Source organism: Chelonoidis abingdonii, chromosome 2 (genome assembly GCF_003597395.2).
Source record: "Chelonoidis abingdonii isolate Lonesome George chromosome 2, CheloAbing_2.0, whole genome shotgun sequence".
NCBI classification, from domain to species: Eukaryota; Metazoa; Chordata; order Testudines; family Testudinidae; genus Chelonoidis; species Chelonoidis abingdonii.
Window position 1 is genome coordinate 66911459 of NC_133770.1, and position 19868 is coordinate 66931326.

The following is a 19868-nucleotide window of genomic DNA, read 5'->3' on the forward strand; positions in this document are numbered from 1 at the left end:
TCCATACGGACGGCTGTTGGTGAAGTGGGTTCCTGCAGGAGGAAAAAAGAGCCAAACATGGCGAAGTCCAACATTCCTGGAGCAAGGACCAGCTTACCCTTCCGAGCACTGTTTCGGGAATCACTCTGTTCGGCGCCGGCACCTGAGCTTTAAGTGGAGCAGTGTTGTTTGCGAAATAAACCTGGTTTTGTTTCTGACCCAAATAAATATTTTTCAGACAAAAATATCCTCCCCACAGCAGTGTCTGTAAGCATGCCTGAAGCTCAGCACCTAACGTTATGGACACAAAAGGCGGATCGTTTGCATCTTTGGTATTTCAACGCTGAAACTGTCACAGCTCATAAGACATATTGGGATTTGCCAGTTCACTGCAGGTTTTAAAATCTTGATAAGGAAAATAGAAGGGGCTGGAGGCTACGTGGGTATCGGATGTTTGTGTATATGTGTATGTGTATCTGTTCACTTAGTGATCACATGGCTTGGGTCTTTTTAAACAAATAATCGTTTCTTAACTCTTTATTATTCAGAATAAAAACTTTATTTTTTTCAGAATGTGAGCAGCAAGGAATGTATAGCTTTCAAAACAAATCTATTCTTTTCAGGTTTACACATTTTCCATTTAGCTGGATGTTACAAGCATAAATTATTCAATTTGTGATCCATTTTTTTCAGATTTTATTGCATTATTATATTTTTAAATAAAGGAGTAATAGTTTCCTTTCAAATGATATTTCCTACTTATGCCAATATGTCATCTAACATACGGCCAGGTAAATACCTCCTGAATATTCAGGGTACAGAATTTTTTATATATATATAAATATGAACAGATTGGGATAAATAAAATTTTAAACACTTAGATTATTCAATGTTTTCAAAAAAAATATAAATTAATCTGAATGTTCACCAGCATACACACATTGAAAGACTTAACACGTATTAATAATTGTCCAGGGAGCCCCTGTTCAAGCGCCTTTGATTTCTTTCTCGCTATTTAAAAGAAGTGCAATAAAAAATTGCTTCCCCGTGGGATCAATCATGTAGGAACAAATTCACATTTCAGAATCATTGTTATAGAAAATTTGTTCATATACCCTGTTTTGATAAAAGTGTAGAAGTAAAGTATAAAGCCTATGTATACTCCCAAAGCGAGACACAAGGCTACAGTTCAAGAAGATAAATATCGACTATTGAAACTATAGAGCAATTCAAGCAACAAATATTGCTACGTCACATAAACTATAGAACGTTTTACCAAACAAAACAAAACAAAAAACAAAAAAAAAATAGAGGGAGATGGGAGGGTAGGGTGGAAAGTACGTTTTAAAAAGTTGGGGACTTCATACCACTTAGTAACTCATGTCTGTTACAGATGGGTGAGTTTGGGCGCTTCCTGAATTCTTCCCTGAGAAGGATGGTGAGAAGTAAGGTCTGTGTATGTTGGGTGTGGATCACAAGGTCCATGGTGGTGATTGTTGCCCATTGGCCCAGTCCCACTGTAGTCCATGTTGGCAGAGGAAGGATGAGGGAGATGAGTTAGACCAAAGATGGAAGGCCCAGAATTGGTCATGGTGTCCACATAGTTGCCCCCCACATAGACGGGGCTTCCCTGTATATGTGGATTTCCATAACTGTTGCCTTGAAGAGGATGAGTATCATATTCAGGAGTAACCGCTGCTGTCCCTGTGTATCTCTTTTGAGGAGGTGGGCAATTACTGAGAGGAGCTGGATATGATGCAGGGATGCCATAGGCATTTTGATGAGGTTTGTTAAATGATGGAGGTGACTGGGGCTCATAGGGAGCACTGTTTACTAAAGAATGCATAGAGTTTAAATACCCCCCAGGAGCTGGAGGCACAGGACTTCTGCTTGGGGACTGTCCTCCTGAAGAGGTCATCATGCCCTTTCCCTTTTGATCCTTTTTATATTTCATTCTGCGGTTCTGAAACCATATTTTGATTTGTCTTTCTGTGAGATTGAGCAAATTAGCCATTTCTACCCTTCTTGGCCTGCAAAGGTATCTATTGAAGTGGAACTCCTTTTCCAGTTCTACCAGCTGGGCACTTGTATAAGCTGTACGTGCTCTTTTAGAGGAGGCTTGCCCTGGAGGGCTTTTATCACCAGCACAGCTCTCACCTATGTAAATCACACAAAGAATACAATCAGCATGGTGGAACCTGAACACAGTAACCAGAAACAATAGAAGCCATGGCTAGGATTAGTGTCTGTAGATCCCAGCTCACTGGTATACAAATATTCTAATGAAACGTACATATTTCTTTCTATAACTAAACTATGCCAGACTAAAAGCATTGAACGGTTCACCGTTATTTTCCTTCACCTTTGAAGTGTCGCTGTATGACTATAACTGCCTCAATTAAACACACTAAATATTGTAGTTTACCTGAAATAATCCTTATACAAGAAGAAAAGGTTTTTTAAAAGTGAGTCTTATGAACTCTTTAATGCAAAAGTCTGATTATATTTTATATATTATTGTTGGTTTCCTCAAAGCAGTCCAGAAGATTTAGATACTTCCATCAATGGAATCCTCCAGAATGGTCTGAAAATCTCATCATACACACATGAACTCTGTGTGTGTGTGTGCACACTCACACTCATGTGCACATGTCCCATATATACAAACAAAAATATAAATATAACCATATACATGTAAATATAAACATAAATATAAATATGTATGTAATATGTATACATATATATAAACACATTGCTTTGATGAATAAAATAATATATGACATACAATGTTGTAAATGGTAATATTATCAAACCATAAGAAAGACATGAAAGAAAAATTTGCTGATATAAACAAAATATCTGGGAACTGAAGCTTGAGTTATTGATTTAGATGTACTTGTGTAATAATAGTGTTGATATACACTATAATCCCCAGTAGTATTTTTATGGACCTAACTTTACTTTACTCATAACTGATCTTTGTTTAGTAGACTTGTAACTTTGCCAGTCAGTCTGATAAAATAAGAATAGGGTCTGAATATAAGTAAAGCATTGATCCTGACTGCAGATGATAATGAGCTATTTTATTCCAGTTACACTTCAGCAGGGCTAGGTCACTGTCTTATTATTCTAATAGCACTGTGCCAACAAAATATTCAGGATGTGCCTCTGGCTAGAGGCCTAGGCCTCTATATATTGACATGATTTAATAGAAGAGGGAACATAACCTGTGGAATGGAATGTTACAGACTAAGAGGTAAATGTTATATTAACCTTAGACATTAGAAAACAGAAGTGCCTAGAAACTAAATTACTTAGAAATAATTTTCAAGGCTGAGTTTAACATTTTACCAATGTCACTTTAAAGCAGTCGAAAATACTTTCTAGAAGATACATGGTTAAAAAGTGACATTAGAAATATGATTATTCCCACAATATTTTTTTAAAAGATGACATGTCTAGGACAAACTACAAATACCTGATCCCACAATTTGGCCTGCGAGGTTAAGTAAGTCACTTATAACGTAAATACGTTTCATACCTGAACTGGAGCTGCTGTTTTTCTGCTTTGTATTTTGTCGAGACTCTTTCATCCATGGGAATATTTGCTTGGACATGGTGGGTGAGTTAATAACTGGGCTCTTGGTAGTGTTAGATGGGGCAGAATTGCTGCTGGCATTTTGAGGTGGTGAGACAGAGGGTGGAGGTGGAGGTGGTGCCTGCTGGGCTGGAGGCTGTTGCTGTTGCTGCTCTGAAATAACTGGGGGCTGAATGGGTTGGCTAGTGATGGTCCTCATGCAACTCTCATTGATTTCATTGGCCTTATGGTGGGACACAGAACTGCCAGGTGACTGTAAAGAGCAAGCAGGTCGATGATATTCAGTTTCCGCAAGTGATGAAGATGGAGGATATTGCTGCTGACTAGCATTATAAGTGAAACCATTTGCTCCTTGGTAGGGGTAGCCACCATAGATTGCAGAGCTGTCGTAGTAGGTCGCTTTTTGCATTTCGTTGTTTCCCAATATTTATTTCACAAACTGACAGGGTCTTGACACCCTTAAAGAATAACATTGGCACCCCTCTGTCACGTGACGTTCTTCCTCCAATGGCCTCTCCTGGTAGACCTAGGGTGTAGCGAAAGCACACTAGAGTGAAGAAATGGTACAAATCCATCTTACTTTCAATAGCTAAGTGACATGAAAGCCATAAAAGAAAAAGTGGTCAGCAATATTTAGCAGCATGACTTGGCCTTAGGCTAAGAGAATTTCGATATAACAAGCTGCCTGAATTTACTGGCAGCTACAGATATGTGGTTTACTGCACCAGTAGAAGGCTTTTCCAGGGTTTATAACACCGTGAATTGTTTTATCATTTATCACACAAGGAACCCGAGAATTATTTAAATACAACGCTTCCAGATAAGGGTAATCAAGGAAAACGTATGTTGCACTAGGGGAGTGGTTCTCTCGTTCGCTTTCACTGCTGTAGGAGAGTAATAAACCTTTCTCCTGTACTTCACAGTAACCACTGCCATCTTATTTTTAATATTTATATTGTGGTCACAGTTTGGATAAGACTTTTTAATTTTACACACACACACACACACACACACATTACGTGGGAAAGAAAAAACTATTTAAAGCCTTTCTATTCAAGAAGATCCACATGCACGCAGTCTAATGCATATTTTGTTTTCCTATAAAATACTTGACAAAAACAAATGGAAGAAGCAGTACTTGAAGATCAAGCTGGTACTAACTTCGATATTTAATACCAAACCCACCTCATGCACATAAATCAGTTTTAACTGCAGTAAATTTTTAAACTTGGACACAGATTTGGCAACCAGGACCAAACAGTTTTACAAAGCCATCAAAGTAAATAATTTGGGGACTGTTCTCCAGTTGTCACTTGGGAGTTTTCGCTTAAGTGAGCCTGGTAGAATCGGCCTGTTTGGAATTTCCATCTCTTATATCTTTCACTTTAAAAAAAAAAATCCCAGAAATGGAATGTTGTTCTCTAGGAATGACAATTATAATCAAAAGTTCGTAAGGAATCAAGGGACTTTTGAAGTTGTTTTGGAGCTACTTCTTTTCATGGAAGCTACCAAATTCTACCTGTTAAAACATGATGGATTGGAAAAAACACCAGGAACCTGAAAAACCAGCGTTCATCTCCATGACCACGGCTTGAACTTTCCTTCCAACTTAACGATAATAGGTTCTGTCTTTGAAACTGCTATGTAATTTGATGTATGAGGGTCATTTGGCTGGAGAGAGGGGATGGACACACAAACCATAAAATGCTCCTACAGCCCGTGCGAATCTTTTTTGTTAACTCATGCTGTTTACCTGCCTGAGAATAACCAGTTAAAGATGTGTCCTCAGTAATGGGAAAGGAGATCAGAATGTTATCTCCAATCTAGGAACTCTTACACACACACACACTATTTTCAGACATTAAAATCCTTTTCTCTACCCGCACCCACCTCTGTGTTGCTGATAAACAGCTACACCAGGTCAAAAATAGTGCGCTACAGTCTCATGTTGCTTGATTTTTTCCAAGGCACTTAAAACCGCATGAGCCTCTGAGGACAAAGTGTTACATAATGTACGCCAATAGTTACAAATATATGTATTTAAAGTGATACAAGTTACTTAGAAAGGAATGGTCCCTTTCTTTTATTATAGACTAATGTAATAAACCCCCCAAAAGCGTTACCATTTGATTTTTTATTAAGACCCATGGATGTTATTGAACTAATAAGCTGGTCAAGGTAAAGTATATATATATAAACTTATTAATTTCCAGTTCCTCAATTATAAAGCACAACCTTCCCCCTACCCCGCCGTTACTGTGCCTGATTCTTAGGCCCTAAAGCAGGTTTCATTTAGTTCCCTTGAAACACTCAGAGAAATGGGACTCAGTCTCAGGAAAACAAAACATTAATTAAATAATAGTGATCTTAGAGTCTTGGTCGCCCATTTAAAATGCTTCACTTTATTTTTGACATTTTAAAGTTTGTTACAGTGACTAACACGTCCAAGGGGGTAATGCTAAGTAGAAAGTCTGGTGAAGAATATTCCCAGAGCTCTGCACCGAGCTAAAACAAAAGCAAAAAGCAACTTGATTTTGAGAGAGAAAAATTTTACGTTCTGGAAAATCTATTTGCAGACAGAGCAACTCAGGTTTTGTTTTCCAGAGTAAAGCAGCTTCTGCAAAGTTATAGAAAACTGGGAAACTGTGGGTACAACAACTTTTTTTAAAAGTGCCAGAGATACTAAAAAACAGAGGAGGACAAAAGTTTGTCACTGAAACTGCTACCTGGGCTGGGAAAAATGTTTCTCTTTTACACATTGAAAACAACGGCCCTGACTCTGTCCTCGGTTATACCAGGGCGACCCCACTAACTTCAATGGGGTCGCAAAGGAGTGAAAGCAAAATTGGGCCCCAAAATCTTGGAGTGGCCCTTCCCCCGACAAGATCAATATTTGTGAATTAAACAAGTGCCACTTTAACAAGCTTTCCGAAAGATAAAGAAGACACGGAGGAAAGTTACCTTACCAGGGGCTGAGCAGGGAGAGGGAGGGGGTCCGAGCAGGTCCCTTACTTGTTCCCCATTTCCCAATTATTCCCCCCACCCTGGTACATCTAACAAAATTCCTTCCTTCCAACCCGCCTTCCCCCCAGCCCGAACTCTGATCCAGGAGAGAAAAGCAGGCAGCCTCTAAAGATTTCCTGACAGATAAAGAAAAGTTCAGGGAAGAGGGAGAAACTGCCTGCATGCGAAGTGTAAGGGTATCAGTCACTGCCTGGGAGGAAGCTCCTGCTTGTGAACTCTTCTTGAACCGAGATTTAAGTCTATGGTCATAAATCACTGGGACATAAACTCCGCCGTTCACAACTGATAGCAGCGTATTTGTGGCCTGCTTACCTTAACTTCTGACGACTGAGGCGGAAGCCAACATGCTCTTTGGAGGCTCTGCGACACGCAACCCAGGGAGCAGGACTTTCCCCCAGCCAAGTCCCTTCGGCTCCGAGATGGGCACCAGCTCAAGTCATCTGCACCAGGAACCCACCAGCCCAGACTGGAGGAGCACGCACTGCTCAGGACTCGCAAGGGATTGTTGGTTCGGCTTGGACCCCCTTCCTCTCCCTGCTCAGCCCTTAGGGCAGCAAGCGGGTCCCAAAGATAAGAGCTATCAAGTCTCAGGGCTTCCTTCATGTAGTGCCACAGAAAATGGGTATGTTTCTTATGAATATTACACGCAAAAGACGTCTGGTGGGGGGGGGGAAACCGCAGCCGCCTCGGGAAGTCTGGGGCAGGGTGGGGGTTGCGGAGAAGGAATGAAGGAGTGAGAGAAGAGAGGGGAGTGAAGGAGTGCAGCTCCCCCTGCACCGAGGCGTCACTAAAGTCCAGGAAAATTATGCTAATGAAGACAAACGGCACTCACAAAGGGTCACTCTGACCAGTTTTTTGTGTGAATCGGTTTTTGGTAGATATGGAATATTATCTACCCGAGCTCATGAATGCTGAAAGTTGTGGGAAAGGTAGTCAGTAATACTAACAATAATAATAATTAATCTGTGGTTTATGTCTTTCATCCAAGCAACTCCAATCAGCTCTGTGCTCTGGGCAATGCTTTTAGTGGAACGAATGAAATAATTACAGTTAGCACTTAAACATATACACACGCAAATAGAGATGTACACATGCACATACACCCATATTGATATCCACACACATATGCACATACTGATATATTCACCTATGTGCGGAGATAGATCTACGCATACATACACATCGATATACCTATAGAGCTATCCACCTATATGTGCATGTATATACTTTCACGCATTCACACACATACATTTGACACATGCTATGCCTATGTTGGCACACCTATCTGTATAGATTGCTGAGGTGTATCTGGAGGGTTTATGTTTTAAACTTCAGTGCTTTTAAAAAAATAACCCAAATTTGACAACACAAATGTACGCGCGTCAGCAACAACCATGGAATTCCTTTCGGTTACATTCCAGTTCAAATCAAGTTTAAGACTATAACCACGCATAAAGGAGCCGGTTTGGGTAAAACACGTTAAGTGGAGATTTAGAATAATTAGGAGGTGTAAATTTGTCGTTCCTTCGTTAATTAAGGTGTTAAAAATATAAATAGTGTGCTTAAAACCGCAAGGGAGCACAGTGTCACCTTAAAGCAAAAACAAAGCAAACGACAAATAAAAAGCACTCTAAGGCCAGGGTGGCCTCTTATGCATACCAATGGTTTTTGTCATTTATGGCTATACAAGATTTATGGCTTCATGCACCAAAGCTGTAAACAGAGCACTAAAACAGAAAACACTTGCTCCTTATGGCATATTGCGATGGCACAACATGAAAGGAGAAGTCGGGCAGCGTAGGAGGGGAGAAGAGGCAAAAATTCACTCGTATGCATTTTGCTTCAAACAGCCCCTTGAATATCGCATTTGAAGAAAAGCTTCTTTGGTCAATAATCAACCCCACACTTCTTTTTTCTGAAACTGCTGATTTGTCTTTCTCCGTTTCCAGCTAAAATTGCAAGCTGCAATCAAAGAGACCCCTACAGAACCCTCCTAGAGCAAACAGGGGAAACTGGAAGATGGTTACTTATACATCTTCAAAAACCTCCGGACTCAGGAAACTGTGCCGATTTTGGGAGCTCTCCAGAATACCTCTGGAATATTTGGTGTTTTAATATTAGAGCGTTTAAAGTTTGGACTGAAATATGTATGTTGTTTTGGAAGGGGGAGGAAAAAGGGGAAGATTCTTTGTTCTAAATAGTGGGAATTGTTAAGGTATTTTAATTAAAGAAATTAAATGGTTTATTGAGCTACTGAGGTATGTTTTTCCTTGATACATTTTACTGTACAAGAAAAGAAAGTTACTTTACAATAACTCTAGTCCTGTCTTTCTCGCTACCCAAAGATGTAATTTTAAGGTGCGCAGGTGATTGTTCTTTGTGTGACTGGATTTGAATTTGATGTAACATATAAAAATGTGCATATTTGCACTGCACGTTATACAAAGATAAATGCATGTATCTTTCACTAACAGAGGGCCAAAATTCTCTCCTTCCCTAATACCCCACAGAAGCCAATGGGACTGCATGGGTTTAATTTGAGGGAAGAATTTCCTCTATATTTTGGTTAAACATGTGAGATTTGAAATGTAATGTGTTTCTGGACAGTTTCCATTGTATCGGAGTTCTCTCCATTCACTGAAATGTTGTCAGTCTCGGTGTAAAATAGCTAATATAAATCTTTATTGAATCCATTCTGGCAGAAACGCCTAACATTATAAACGATTTATTATTTCCGCATATTTTAGGGGAAAATAATTAGTGGGAAGAATATTCTACCTGCTTCAAATTGGGGAAAAGAGAGAATTGAAGAAATTACTTATAAAATGTACATTCGAGTAATTACACAGATGAGCAAGGCTGTGAGTTGCCTTAGAAAATGAGTGCATTATCAAATATTGCAAATAAGCCTGTTTAATCTGCATTACCGTGTGTGTTATCGAACACCATAAAATCGCAATTGACACTTCATTTTGTATTTACTCAACACTCTGATTATTTACACAAGCAGAAAGGCTTTCGAAATATCCGTCTACACAACTGTTCTTGATCTGCACGTTTTATATTGGGACTTTTTTTTTATTTATGAGTGTTTTAACTGGGTCAAAAATGCACCAGAACTGGGTCGTAAATCATCAGAAACGATGACAAGCAATAAGGCTGCTATTAAAGCTTACATTTTATTTTCCCGACGCGTTTTTGGCCAGTTTAAAATATGGTTTGACCTGCTTTAGCTTTAAACATACTGTTGGGAGTGAAATAGCCCTGCTTTAATTGCGTAAGAAAAACACTATGGCTAATAAAGGGGAACATGCTTCGATATGTGTGATGAAATTGGCATTTCTTTGGGTCAGTTCTGTTCTGAGTGTATCTGTTGGCAGCTAAACCCAAATTCTACATTTCCGCTTTCTGGCACCATGGAGAATGGCCGCGAGTCGTTCTAAATTAAACTCTGCCTTTGTGTTTCAGTAAAGAACGTTTTGTTTCTAATAGTTCGATTTTTTTCCATGACCCGTTCATAAATTGAGTAATTACAAGTGCCCAGTAATTTGGGACAAAATGACACAGCCGCATCTAGGCGAGCATGCTGCCCCAACTCACTGGAAACATAAATCAAACCTCAGCACTCTGACCTTTCCCAAAGCTGGAACTCACTGGTGGATGTAATTTTATATAACATTTGTCCCCTTGTAGAACACAAGGAATCCCTTCATTTTTTGGCTTATTTGAGGTGCATTTCCCTCTACACGATAAATGTAGTTATATAGCGCAGGTTACGACATAGTGGTAGAGATAGGAAATTTAGTGATCATGTAAATCCTTACAGAAAGGAGATTGTCCCCTCCCCCTTCGCTATCCAGATCGCCTATTCAGAGTAAAACAAATTTCCAGAGGCTGATTTATTGTTAGAATCGGTGGATGGACATTTGTTCATAGCCAGATAATTCTTAGCTAAATCCAGGTTTGGTTTCACTAAGGAAAGAAAGGCAATCCCTTCTCAACTGGAATTGTTAACCTCGATACGATAGAGAGCTAATCCAGCCCTGCTCGCATAGTAAACAAAGTACCGCTAAGCATCATAAATAAAATGGCAGCACAATTGCATACTCATCGATTTTCGGAGCCGGAATCGGCAAAAGCAGCACACAGAAAACAAAACAATAACAGCAGCCACAAATCGAACCTCGACTCCATTCCAGGGGTGTTTCTCAATCTCCTAAAATACTCTTTTACACACAGATCTGTATATATTTCAAGAAAAATAAGATCCTCCCAGTCTCCACTTGATCTTAAAAGATAACAGTAATGTAGCTGTAACAGAGATTTAACAGAGGGAGATCCTCATAAAAGAAACACAGAATCTCTAGGGGCAAAAATAAGAAACTCTCTGGTTTCTTTGCTGCGAAGAGATACTTGAATATTTTCCGCAGCAAATTGAAACAAAGGGGGACACGAAGCTTGATTTGGATCCACGCACACCCTTAAGCCTTTTCTACTGACCTTTGCCTCGACCAGCAATAACTCACCACATAAATGAACAATCAACGGAAATACCTTAAAATAAAATCCATCCTTTATAACGAAGCATTTCGTCCTATCAGCTCGACAATAACCTTTCCATAAGGAACGAAAGCTGCAACCGAAATGGAAAGCTCTTGCAAGGGAGAGGGAGGGAAAAAATAATAGAAAGCAGTGCTTGCTCTGAACAGAAACTGGAAAAGCGTAATCACAGACGAAGCCAGCCCGGGTCTCCACTCCAAATGCCACAATAATGCGCTGTATTATGTGCTCACGTGGTCATACGTCAACTTAAATCCTTTTATTTGAAATAGGGAATCATTGAAGGAACAAGGTTTCTAAGCGCAATCCTCTGATTTTTAAAGCCTTAACCCAATACATTAAGAAGAATTTAAAGAAAAAAATCAACAGCCGGAGATGATTATTTTTTCCCCATACTTAATATTTCTTTACACAAAATCACATGCAAGGTAAGAGAAATTATTTTCATATTATATGATTACAATGAACTTTTATATTAAACCTAATTAACTGGCATTCCCCCCAAAACACCCGCCACACTGATCTACATTTAATAATGGTGTGTTTTGCAATCCAATAATAAAATCAACTCTTGACACTATTATTTCAGTAAGGACCTCCTTAACGACTACTCTGATTACCAGTCTTCCCTACAGGCGTCTCTGTATTGCTATTGTATGGCGCTTGCTTAACACCCACACTTTACAACAGGGCAGCTATAGAAACTAAAAAGACCTGAAATTACCTGACAAAGGCAAAAAGAGTCTCCTCTAAGAATGTGGTTGATTTTTGTCGTTGTAACACTCTGTGAAGAATGCGCCTGGCTTCGGAGTGGAGGATCTGAATTTTGCAAAATCTTTTGGGACCTTCCTGTTAAACCTGCGCTTACGCATTTCCTATACAACTATTTGAGTGATGCACAAAATTGTAGGCTTCTAACGTTGAAAAATTTAGAAACAAAACGATCTAACTGTCCAGGAAAAAAAGGAACAGCCCTCATATACGTCTCCTGAGTTAACCTGTGAAGTGAACAATTTTCTAATCTGAATGAAGTCTTCCCTCTAAAACTTAGTTTTTCCTATTTACACAATCCCACCACAGATAGAAGAAATCACAAAATCAAAGAGCTCTTATAAAGATAGTTGGGGTAAATAACATATTTCACACTTGTATTGTGCTACTGTGCCACTGTGATGACTTTCACACTCTGAATTTCTTACCACCATTGTGCATTTTACAATATATCATCTGCCTCAAGCCTTTCCCCACTCTAGCATTTTTACATAAAACTTTTAGCTTACTTTTTATATTCTTTTATCACTTCACCAATACTTTATTGGCGATAAAAAAATTGTAAAAAAGATTAATTTTATCATCTACAGACTTTATGGCCAAACTGTATATAATAATCTCGCTTTGATTGTAAAGTGGAACACCAACGGTTATTGGAATTTAAACCATCAGTAATAGTATAGATTAGTAGACATTCCAACAAAGTCAGCGTGACATTAAAACAGAAGAAAAATTTGCAATATTTCTAATGGAAGTGACTTTGATAGCAGTAGAACATTTATATAGTATCGTCACTAAGAAGCTTCAATTTAAAAAATCCTGGGAAATATAGCATTTTAGACACACATAGTAAATGCAGCTCCAGAACTCTACCACTATTTTTAACTCTATAGCAGAGAACTACATTTAAACCAATAGTGGAATTTACTAGGGATGGATTCATGGCTATTTTAAATAAAGTGATTTTAGATTCCATAAAAGAAACACATAAAAAAAGTTATCCTGCAACAATGCAGCTGGAAGTAATGGATAATGGAGCAGATGCTGAAAAAGCACATCAAGTCTTCCTTCGGTCTGTTGTAAAAAGTTATCGACTGCTTTGCATCAAAAGCAGAAGGATGGCTTTAGAACTTGCAGTCCTGAGCAAATAGAAACTACAAAAGCAATAAATCACAATCATAAGTCAGAGGTACAGCTTAAACTTAAATGCCTTAACGCTAGCTATGACTATTGGCTTTCAAAACCTATTTCTATGAACATCTTTATTAGTTTTAATGATCAAGCTAATGTTAAAACTACAGTTTAACAATTAATTTATTGTATGTAGTGGATAAATTAAGTAATTATTAAGAAAAGTAACTTCTTGATATGAATTACTTCTTCAGGATGTGCTTTAGAAGAACTGGGAGACTTTCTAACTTTACCGGGTCCTGGACCGCAGCTGAAAATAATTCCCTTTCACCGGTTCTGGAATTCAATTTCTTTGATCAAGTATCAAGATTATGAGTTTTCAAACACAAATTCAAATGGACTTGAAAGCAGCAGAGGTTTGGTTTGCCTTGCCATCCAACATATTGCTTTATTCCTGGAGACTCAACTTTGTTTTATTACCTCAATGATTTGGAGCCCTGAAAAGTTTGTTTTAAGACCTGAAAACCTTACTTTCTCCGAAGATTTACTATTGATATTTTTATGCTTTGTGCACATGGCTTTGCGTTGAGATTCCAAGCAGCAATATCAACAAACAGCAGTTTTAAAATGTGTGCTAATAAAGAGAGTCCCTTTGTGATAGATTTGAAAGCAAATATTAGTATTAATAGTCCTTTTAAGTGGCTACATAAGTAGATTTCGAAATATTCTTGCTCTCTGTCTACCTTTCATTGTTATGCCTATGTCACTAGTTAAAAGGTAAGACTATCCCCTTGTGTGAATGAAGAAATGGAAACACTACTTGATATATATTTTTTTATTTCCGTTCTCTCCCAGTTGAAATTCACAGGGCAAAGTTGTTTACCTATGAATATGTATTTGTTACCGATGAAGTTAGTTCACCTGAATTTTGACAATTCCTTTTCATGTTAAAAGAAAAAGTGTATTTTAAAACGATACAACCTATTTAAAGACATTTTTACTGAAATCGAGTGAAACTTGAGAATATATGGTTAATTTACAAATCACAATTACTTCTGGACAAAGGTATATATGTGGGGCATGCGGGATAAAATCATTATTCTACTAAATTATGCTTTCTTTTTCTTTTCTTAAGAGGGGAATAAATGGATATTTGCCGTGTCTCTTTGTAGGAAGGATTTCAACAGGCTATTAAATCAACACATGTAGCCCTCGTAACCCTATAATTTATGTCCGTCTTTAAAAGGTAGTAAACTACACTAATTATGTATCAGCATAAAAAATAAGCAGGTAAATCTGGCAAGGATTTGAAATAGTTCTATATAATCCCCTCTCTTCTACCACTGCCAGAATAATATTGTCACCACAAAGAGCACTACATTTCGTTGTTTAAAAAACAACTGAATCATGAAAGAAACATGTACACAATGCAGAGAAGTCCAACAATATATAAAATACAAAAAAAAAACACCTATGCTCCTCTGGTGTATTTTCTGAAGCAAAAGCCAGCGTTTCTAAAATCAAAGAACATTTATTTTTATGTTCCTAATTCCAAATTACACAGGAGTCACTGCAAAGCTACTCAAGGGAACCAAGTAAAAAAACTACGAAAGCCACTCTACACTAAAACTGCTTCCACTACCTGTCTCTTGCTTTGAGACTTCGATTTTGGAAAGAACTAAGAACGGACAAAGAAATTACCAACCTCTTTCGCTCTTTAAATTACTTTGCATCTTTCCTGTTTCGAATGCCTCTATGAGGACTGCTATTAATACTGTTCCATATATTTCTTTGTCTGTCGAGACATTCGCATTCACCAGCCATAGAAAATGAATGGATTCAATCAGGAACATTCCAACTAGGTTAAATATTTATCACAATAAAATCTCATTGTAACAGCATTTCCCCCCATATGCAAGCACTAGGAAATATGAACTCTACACAAAACTATCCCACAACAGATTTTATTTTCCAAAGTCCTTACCTCCTAAAATTTCTAACAGTGGACTGAATTGTTTATTGCTGTTATCGCTCAGTAAATCGTCTTTTTCGGTGCAGTGGGGTTCTGTAAATAAGCAACAAGCAATGCCTAAATGAGAATCAGAAAGGAAGATTTTTATTCATACAAGAAGTATTTGGTTTGCTTCATTATTTTAAAAGACAAAAGTCGTGGATGTGCATAGAACTACTGAAGGGAAACCATTGATTAGTGCAATGTGTAAAAGATTATTTTATACGACAGTAAAGAATACTGGTATCTGAACATGCCTTTTGTGGTAGACTGATGTGCCTTCTGTCTCCAAGTGTTTGGAAATATTGTCATTCCAAACTCTTGTTACATGAATGTATGCTTTATTTTCCTCTGGGAAACCTTTGTTTAGGATCATTTAATCAAGAGCAGACATTAAACACAACTAGCGATGTTCATCTCTGTTGAATAAATCGAGGAAGAGGTTCCAGTTTAAATGTACAGTTTACTAGGATTTTTATTCAAATACTTGAGGACTCCAGCCCGAATCTATTCCCATTAAATTCTATGAGAGTTCTGCCGTTGACTTCAATGAAAGCAGGATCGAATCCTTCAACTCTTTACAAAAAGCTGTTGTGGAAAAAGAAGAAGACGAAGCAGAAAAATTTAGCACTTCGATGTTGTAATTTTTTGTCGGTTTATAATATTACAGACCCCAAGAAGCCAATAATAATACTCCTCAAATATTTTTGGATCACATTTACAAAGGTATTTATCAGATATAATAACGTACCCCATGCATTCATTATTCTTAATAAAATCCTATGTATTGTTTCTTAAGATTGCCAGCAAATGTAAATGTTAATAGTTAACTAACAGGATTTCTTGGAAGAGTGTCATCTGAGCCTTGGAAAATATTAAGTCTGTCTTGGGAGAACTTTTCGAGGAGAGATTTTGCTTTGCTAATTTAGTAGCTCCATAATTTGATATAGCTATAATAATTTGAAATTTGGTGTAGAATTACAGTCTATAAAAATAATGCAATAGTAGCTTACTGGGCTGTTTATTTCCCTCTCATAAATTTAGAGGGCTCACTGACAAAATCTATAAACAAATTGAAAGTTAATTTTTTCAAATAGCAATCACCAGCTTTAATTCGGTTGCCTGCTGTTTTCTTAGCTCTGATATTCACATCATTCCAAAAACTACAGTGGGGGCATAGAGTACTTGTATTTTATGTTAAAACTCATTCTTTAACCATTTTGATCCATAATCAATAATCATGTTATCAACTACAATAAAATTGATCCGAATGTCTTGATTGGGGTTACCCCCCTCCTTTAAAATATGGAATGTGCATCTGAAAATGGTGCCAACGACTTTCTGCTATTTATTTTGGAGCTATTAAGTTCCACCACAATATCTTATAGTGCCACAGTCCTTTAAACTATACTTCTTCTTGAAAAAGTTGCTAAGTAGCAATAAAGCACTTTACAAACGCTGTGACTTTTTTTTTTAATTTGTTGTTATCCCAAATTCTAATATTCATTGCGGCCCTTTAACTTCGTGCATAAATCGTTCAGACTAATGAGTCATAGAGAAATTTGCCCATGACTTTTCCTTTACAATGCTTGCTGCCTTTCCATTGCTTTTCTGGCCCTGCATTAGAAGCTGGTGATTTATTAACGCCAGGAAAATTGAACAAAGCAGTCTTCCTGCACTGTGGTATCCAGCCTTCCACAGTGTGAATTAGAACATTATCAAATGTGTTTGACTCGGTAACACTTAATCACAAAAAGCCATGATGTGACCACAAAGCAGCTAAAACAAAGATTAACATTTCTAAATATTAAACTTGGTAAGTAAATACTCAGCAGACTTCAACAAAGTTAGCACAAACAATTACAATCATCAAGCTATAAGTACACACTAAATACTTACCAACATAGTCCCTACTGCTTTCTTAAGAAGTTTAGAATCTTTCAAGACAAATCGGGGCTTTTTAAAAAACTCAAATAGGAAGTTGAGTTTCACTTCAGAGAGAATCACTCCTAGTGAGAACTGACGGCCACGGATCCATTCCTGACTATCTGCATTAATTATTTAATGAGTCACGTGACCTTAAAGATTAAAATTTCAATATCTACACAAGAAAAGACGCAACACCTTTATCTACTAGTGCAGGGTTTCTGTTTTGCTTATTTAGATCCCATAATCTCTGTTGGTTTTGACAGCTTTTCAGTTTCTTGGGAGATCATTTGAACATTAATAACATGTGCTTGTCTGCTATTGTAGGATCAGGCAGTTCCACAGACCTTAGCTTTAAATTAGCCATTTGATTCCGGATTTTTATTGTCTACAGCAGACTGTGTTAACATGCATGATTATAGTCCATTCCTCTTCTAAGAGTTATTACACATGATAATATGATGACAATACTGATACTAAATAGTTTTAAAGGCATCATAAGGGCAAATATGACAAAGAATTGGCTCACCACAGTTTATCAATATTCATGTGGTATGGGAGGTCTGGGAAGAATTCTTTTGCTCTGCCATTTGCACATCTTGTGGGAAAGAGTTAAAAGAGAGGTTTCCTTTCTGTACTTGGAAAATACACAGTTAGTAAGCTAAATGAATGCCTGGCATAATTAATTTGACTTCAGATATATTAACCCAGGCTTCATTTGAACCAGTGGGCCTCATTCAGGTCTCGCTTACATTAGTGACTCTAGTGAACTCAATGGAACTACATTGGTGTAAAGTAGTATATACTGTGTCAGAATCGGTCCCAGTGTGTCTACAATGGAGTGAACGTAACACCTTCTAGTGCAGTAACTGGGGTTAAAACAAAAATAAGACTCAAGCTCTTAATGCTCTGTGTTCTATTCATGATATACGTATCGAATATCATATTTCTCATACAACACCAACACATCTGAAAGGATACATATAATTGTAGATGTATTGGAGTACTGTTTTCAACAATCTCACAAATTCCGCAATAGGATGGAGCATGAATACAAAAGGGAAATCCGGGTATATGTGCTTCAAAAAATCACAGAAAGAACCCCCAGTCTTTTTGCATCTTACTCTTCAAGTCGATTCACGTCATGGCTGTCACGGAATGATATGACAGAGTGTCCTAAAGTAGAGATGCTAACGCAGCGATGCTGCCAAGCTTTCCTGGCGCCCGCAGTCTGTTGGTTTCAGTGGGTCTACTGGCATGAGTAAGCGCTGCTGGCGTGACTCGTGAGAAAAGGAATGAAGGATCGGGCCCATGATCAGACTTCAGGGTTGGGATGGAGGCTCGGGCTAGGGAGGGGAGAAGAAAGATGGAGTCTCCTGACAAGCTTGTCAAGACCTCCACCTTCCTTCCTCCCACACCCATCCCCCACCTATTTACAAAACCCAAGAAGCAGTCCATAGGGCGCAGAGTATACCAAAAAAATGTCAGAGCCCTGGCTAAACATTCAATGGAGAATGGTTATAGTTATTAAATACTGCGCTGCTTGTCACAGATGAGTTCCTCTTGTAATAAAACACCAGGTATATTAGAGATTGCAGGAGAAACTGGAAGGCAGACCTTGAAAAACTACCATTTTTCTTGGTGGGAAGGGGCGGGGGTTAACGGCTTGGCTCTAACTGTGACAATTAAAGTGACTCAGACCTGATTTTGTCTTTATTTGAAATATTGACAAACTTCCACCTTTAGCATTTTGTGCCGCTTTCCTTTGTGGCGAGAACAGATAAATACGTGTGTGTGATAGAGAGAGAGAGACAGCCAAAGAGAGATATTTAGGTCCAAGAGCTGGATTTAAAAGGATACTGTCTTTAAAGGTCAAGGGTTTGAAGGGTCAGTCTGCTTCTCTAAAAAAACAATTAATGGGATAGAAAATTTGTCCTTTCAGTGAACTCTTCTGGTTGCCCTAGCAAAGGCTGGACAATGCCAGAGTTTTAAGTCTGCGATTTAATGTTCTAAGTGATTGTAACACTGATTATATCACACGAGAAGCACAGTAACACTCACATATCAAACACTATTCAGCTTTAAAAACGGGGGGGGGACAAATGAAAATTTACCTTAAATGATGATAATCTGCCATGTGATATTTTGCAGTCCGGGCCTGATTCTCCACCAAGACAGGATACATTTTTTTTAGCAGACAGCAAAGATGCTGTGTCTTTACACGTGACCGTTTTTTTTTTTCCCCAGGAAAATCCTTTGCGTCTTCACAGACTTTTTCCAAGAGAATGCCTTTCAGAACGGCTGTTGAATTACAAAGAAGTATTTATTGTAAGAGGTGATTAATGATACTCAGTAAAATTGCTATTTTCAGCGCGTGTTTTCATTTAGTTTTACGAAGGGAGAATAGGTTTATAAGCATAGTCTTCAGTAATAAATTATTCTCAATTAAAATGTTTGATTTGGGATTTTGATCATTTCTGCTAATTTGGTTTTGAAATAAATTGGGAGGAAATGTTCCACACAAGAAACAAAACAGAGAGCTGTACGTTACAGAGAGTGAGAGATACCAGCAGTTACCCCACCTTCAGATATATTTAGTTTCCTTGATTTTGGGGGCAGCTAACATGGAAAACGTTTTAGGATTTAGTAAACAGCAGCATGGTAACGAAAACATACTTTTCAGGGTGGTTAGTTGTTCGATGTGAAGACAACACTGTTTGCTAAACGTATTTACAACGGTCATAGCTTTGATGCTGAATATACTCTTCCAGTGACATGCTAAATTTTTCATTGAAATGGTATGTGTTCCTGGAACAGGAAGTGATGCTCACAATATTCTTGTGCCAGTGTGCTTTCTTACTGAGTGAA

The 19868-nt window shown here is 38.0% G+C and overlaps 1 protein-coding gene across 3 annotated transcripts; it reads right to left on the reverse strand.

Annotated features, from left to right (window-relative positions):
- Window positions 1-564: 564 nt before the first annotated feature.
- Window positions 565-19295, reverse strand: HOXA3 (homeobox A3). 3 transcript variants are annotated; one of them, XM_032773804.2, is made up of 4 exons: window positions 19115-19295; window positions 15048-15128; window positions 3521-4103; window positions 565-2136 (listed from the first exon to the last, which is right to left on the reverse strand). In XM_032773804.2, the coding sequence occupies exons 3-4, from the start codon at window positions 3984-3986 to the stop codon at window positions 1367-1369; spliced, it is 1236 nt and encodes a 411-aa protein (XP_032629695.1). In that variant the 5' UTR covers window positions 3987-4103; window positions 15048-15128; window positions 19115-19295; the 3' UTR covers window positions 565-1366. The 3 variants fall into 3 exon arrangements, with proteins under 3 accessions (XP_032629695.1, XP_032629694.1, XP_032629697.1); XM_032773803.2 differs by having other exon boundaries at window positions 15048-15152; XM_032773806.2 differs by lacking the exons at window positions 15048-15128; window positions 19115-19295 and adding an exon at window positions 11156-11355.
- Between the last annotated feature and the right edge of the window lie 573 nt (window positions 19296-19868).

What these genes read in the sequence shown, in the direction of transcription:
- HOXA3 (XM_032773804.2), bottom strand. Translation starts at nt 3,986, where the DNA reads ATGCAAAAAGCGACCTACTACGACAGCTCTGCAATCTATGGTGGCTAC. An exon ending in AAACAGCAGCTCCAGTTCAG is followed by an intron (nt 2,137 to 3,520) that starts GTATGAAACGTA and finishes TGATTTACATAG; the next exon opens with GTGAGAGCTGTGCTGGTGAT.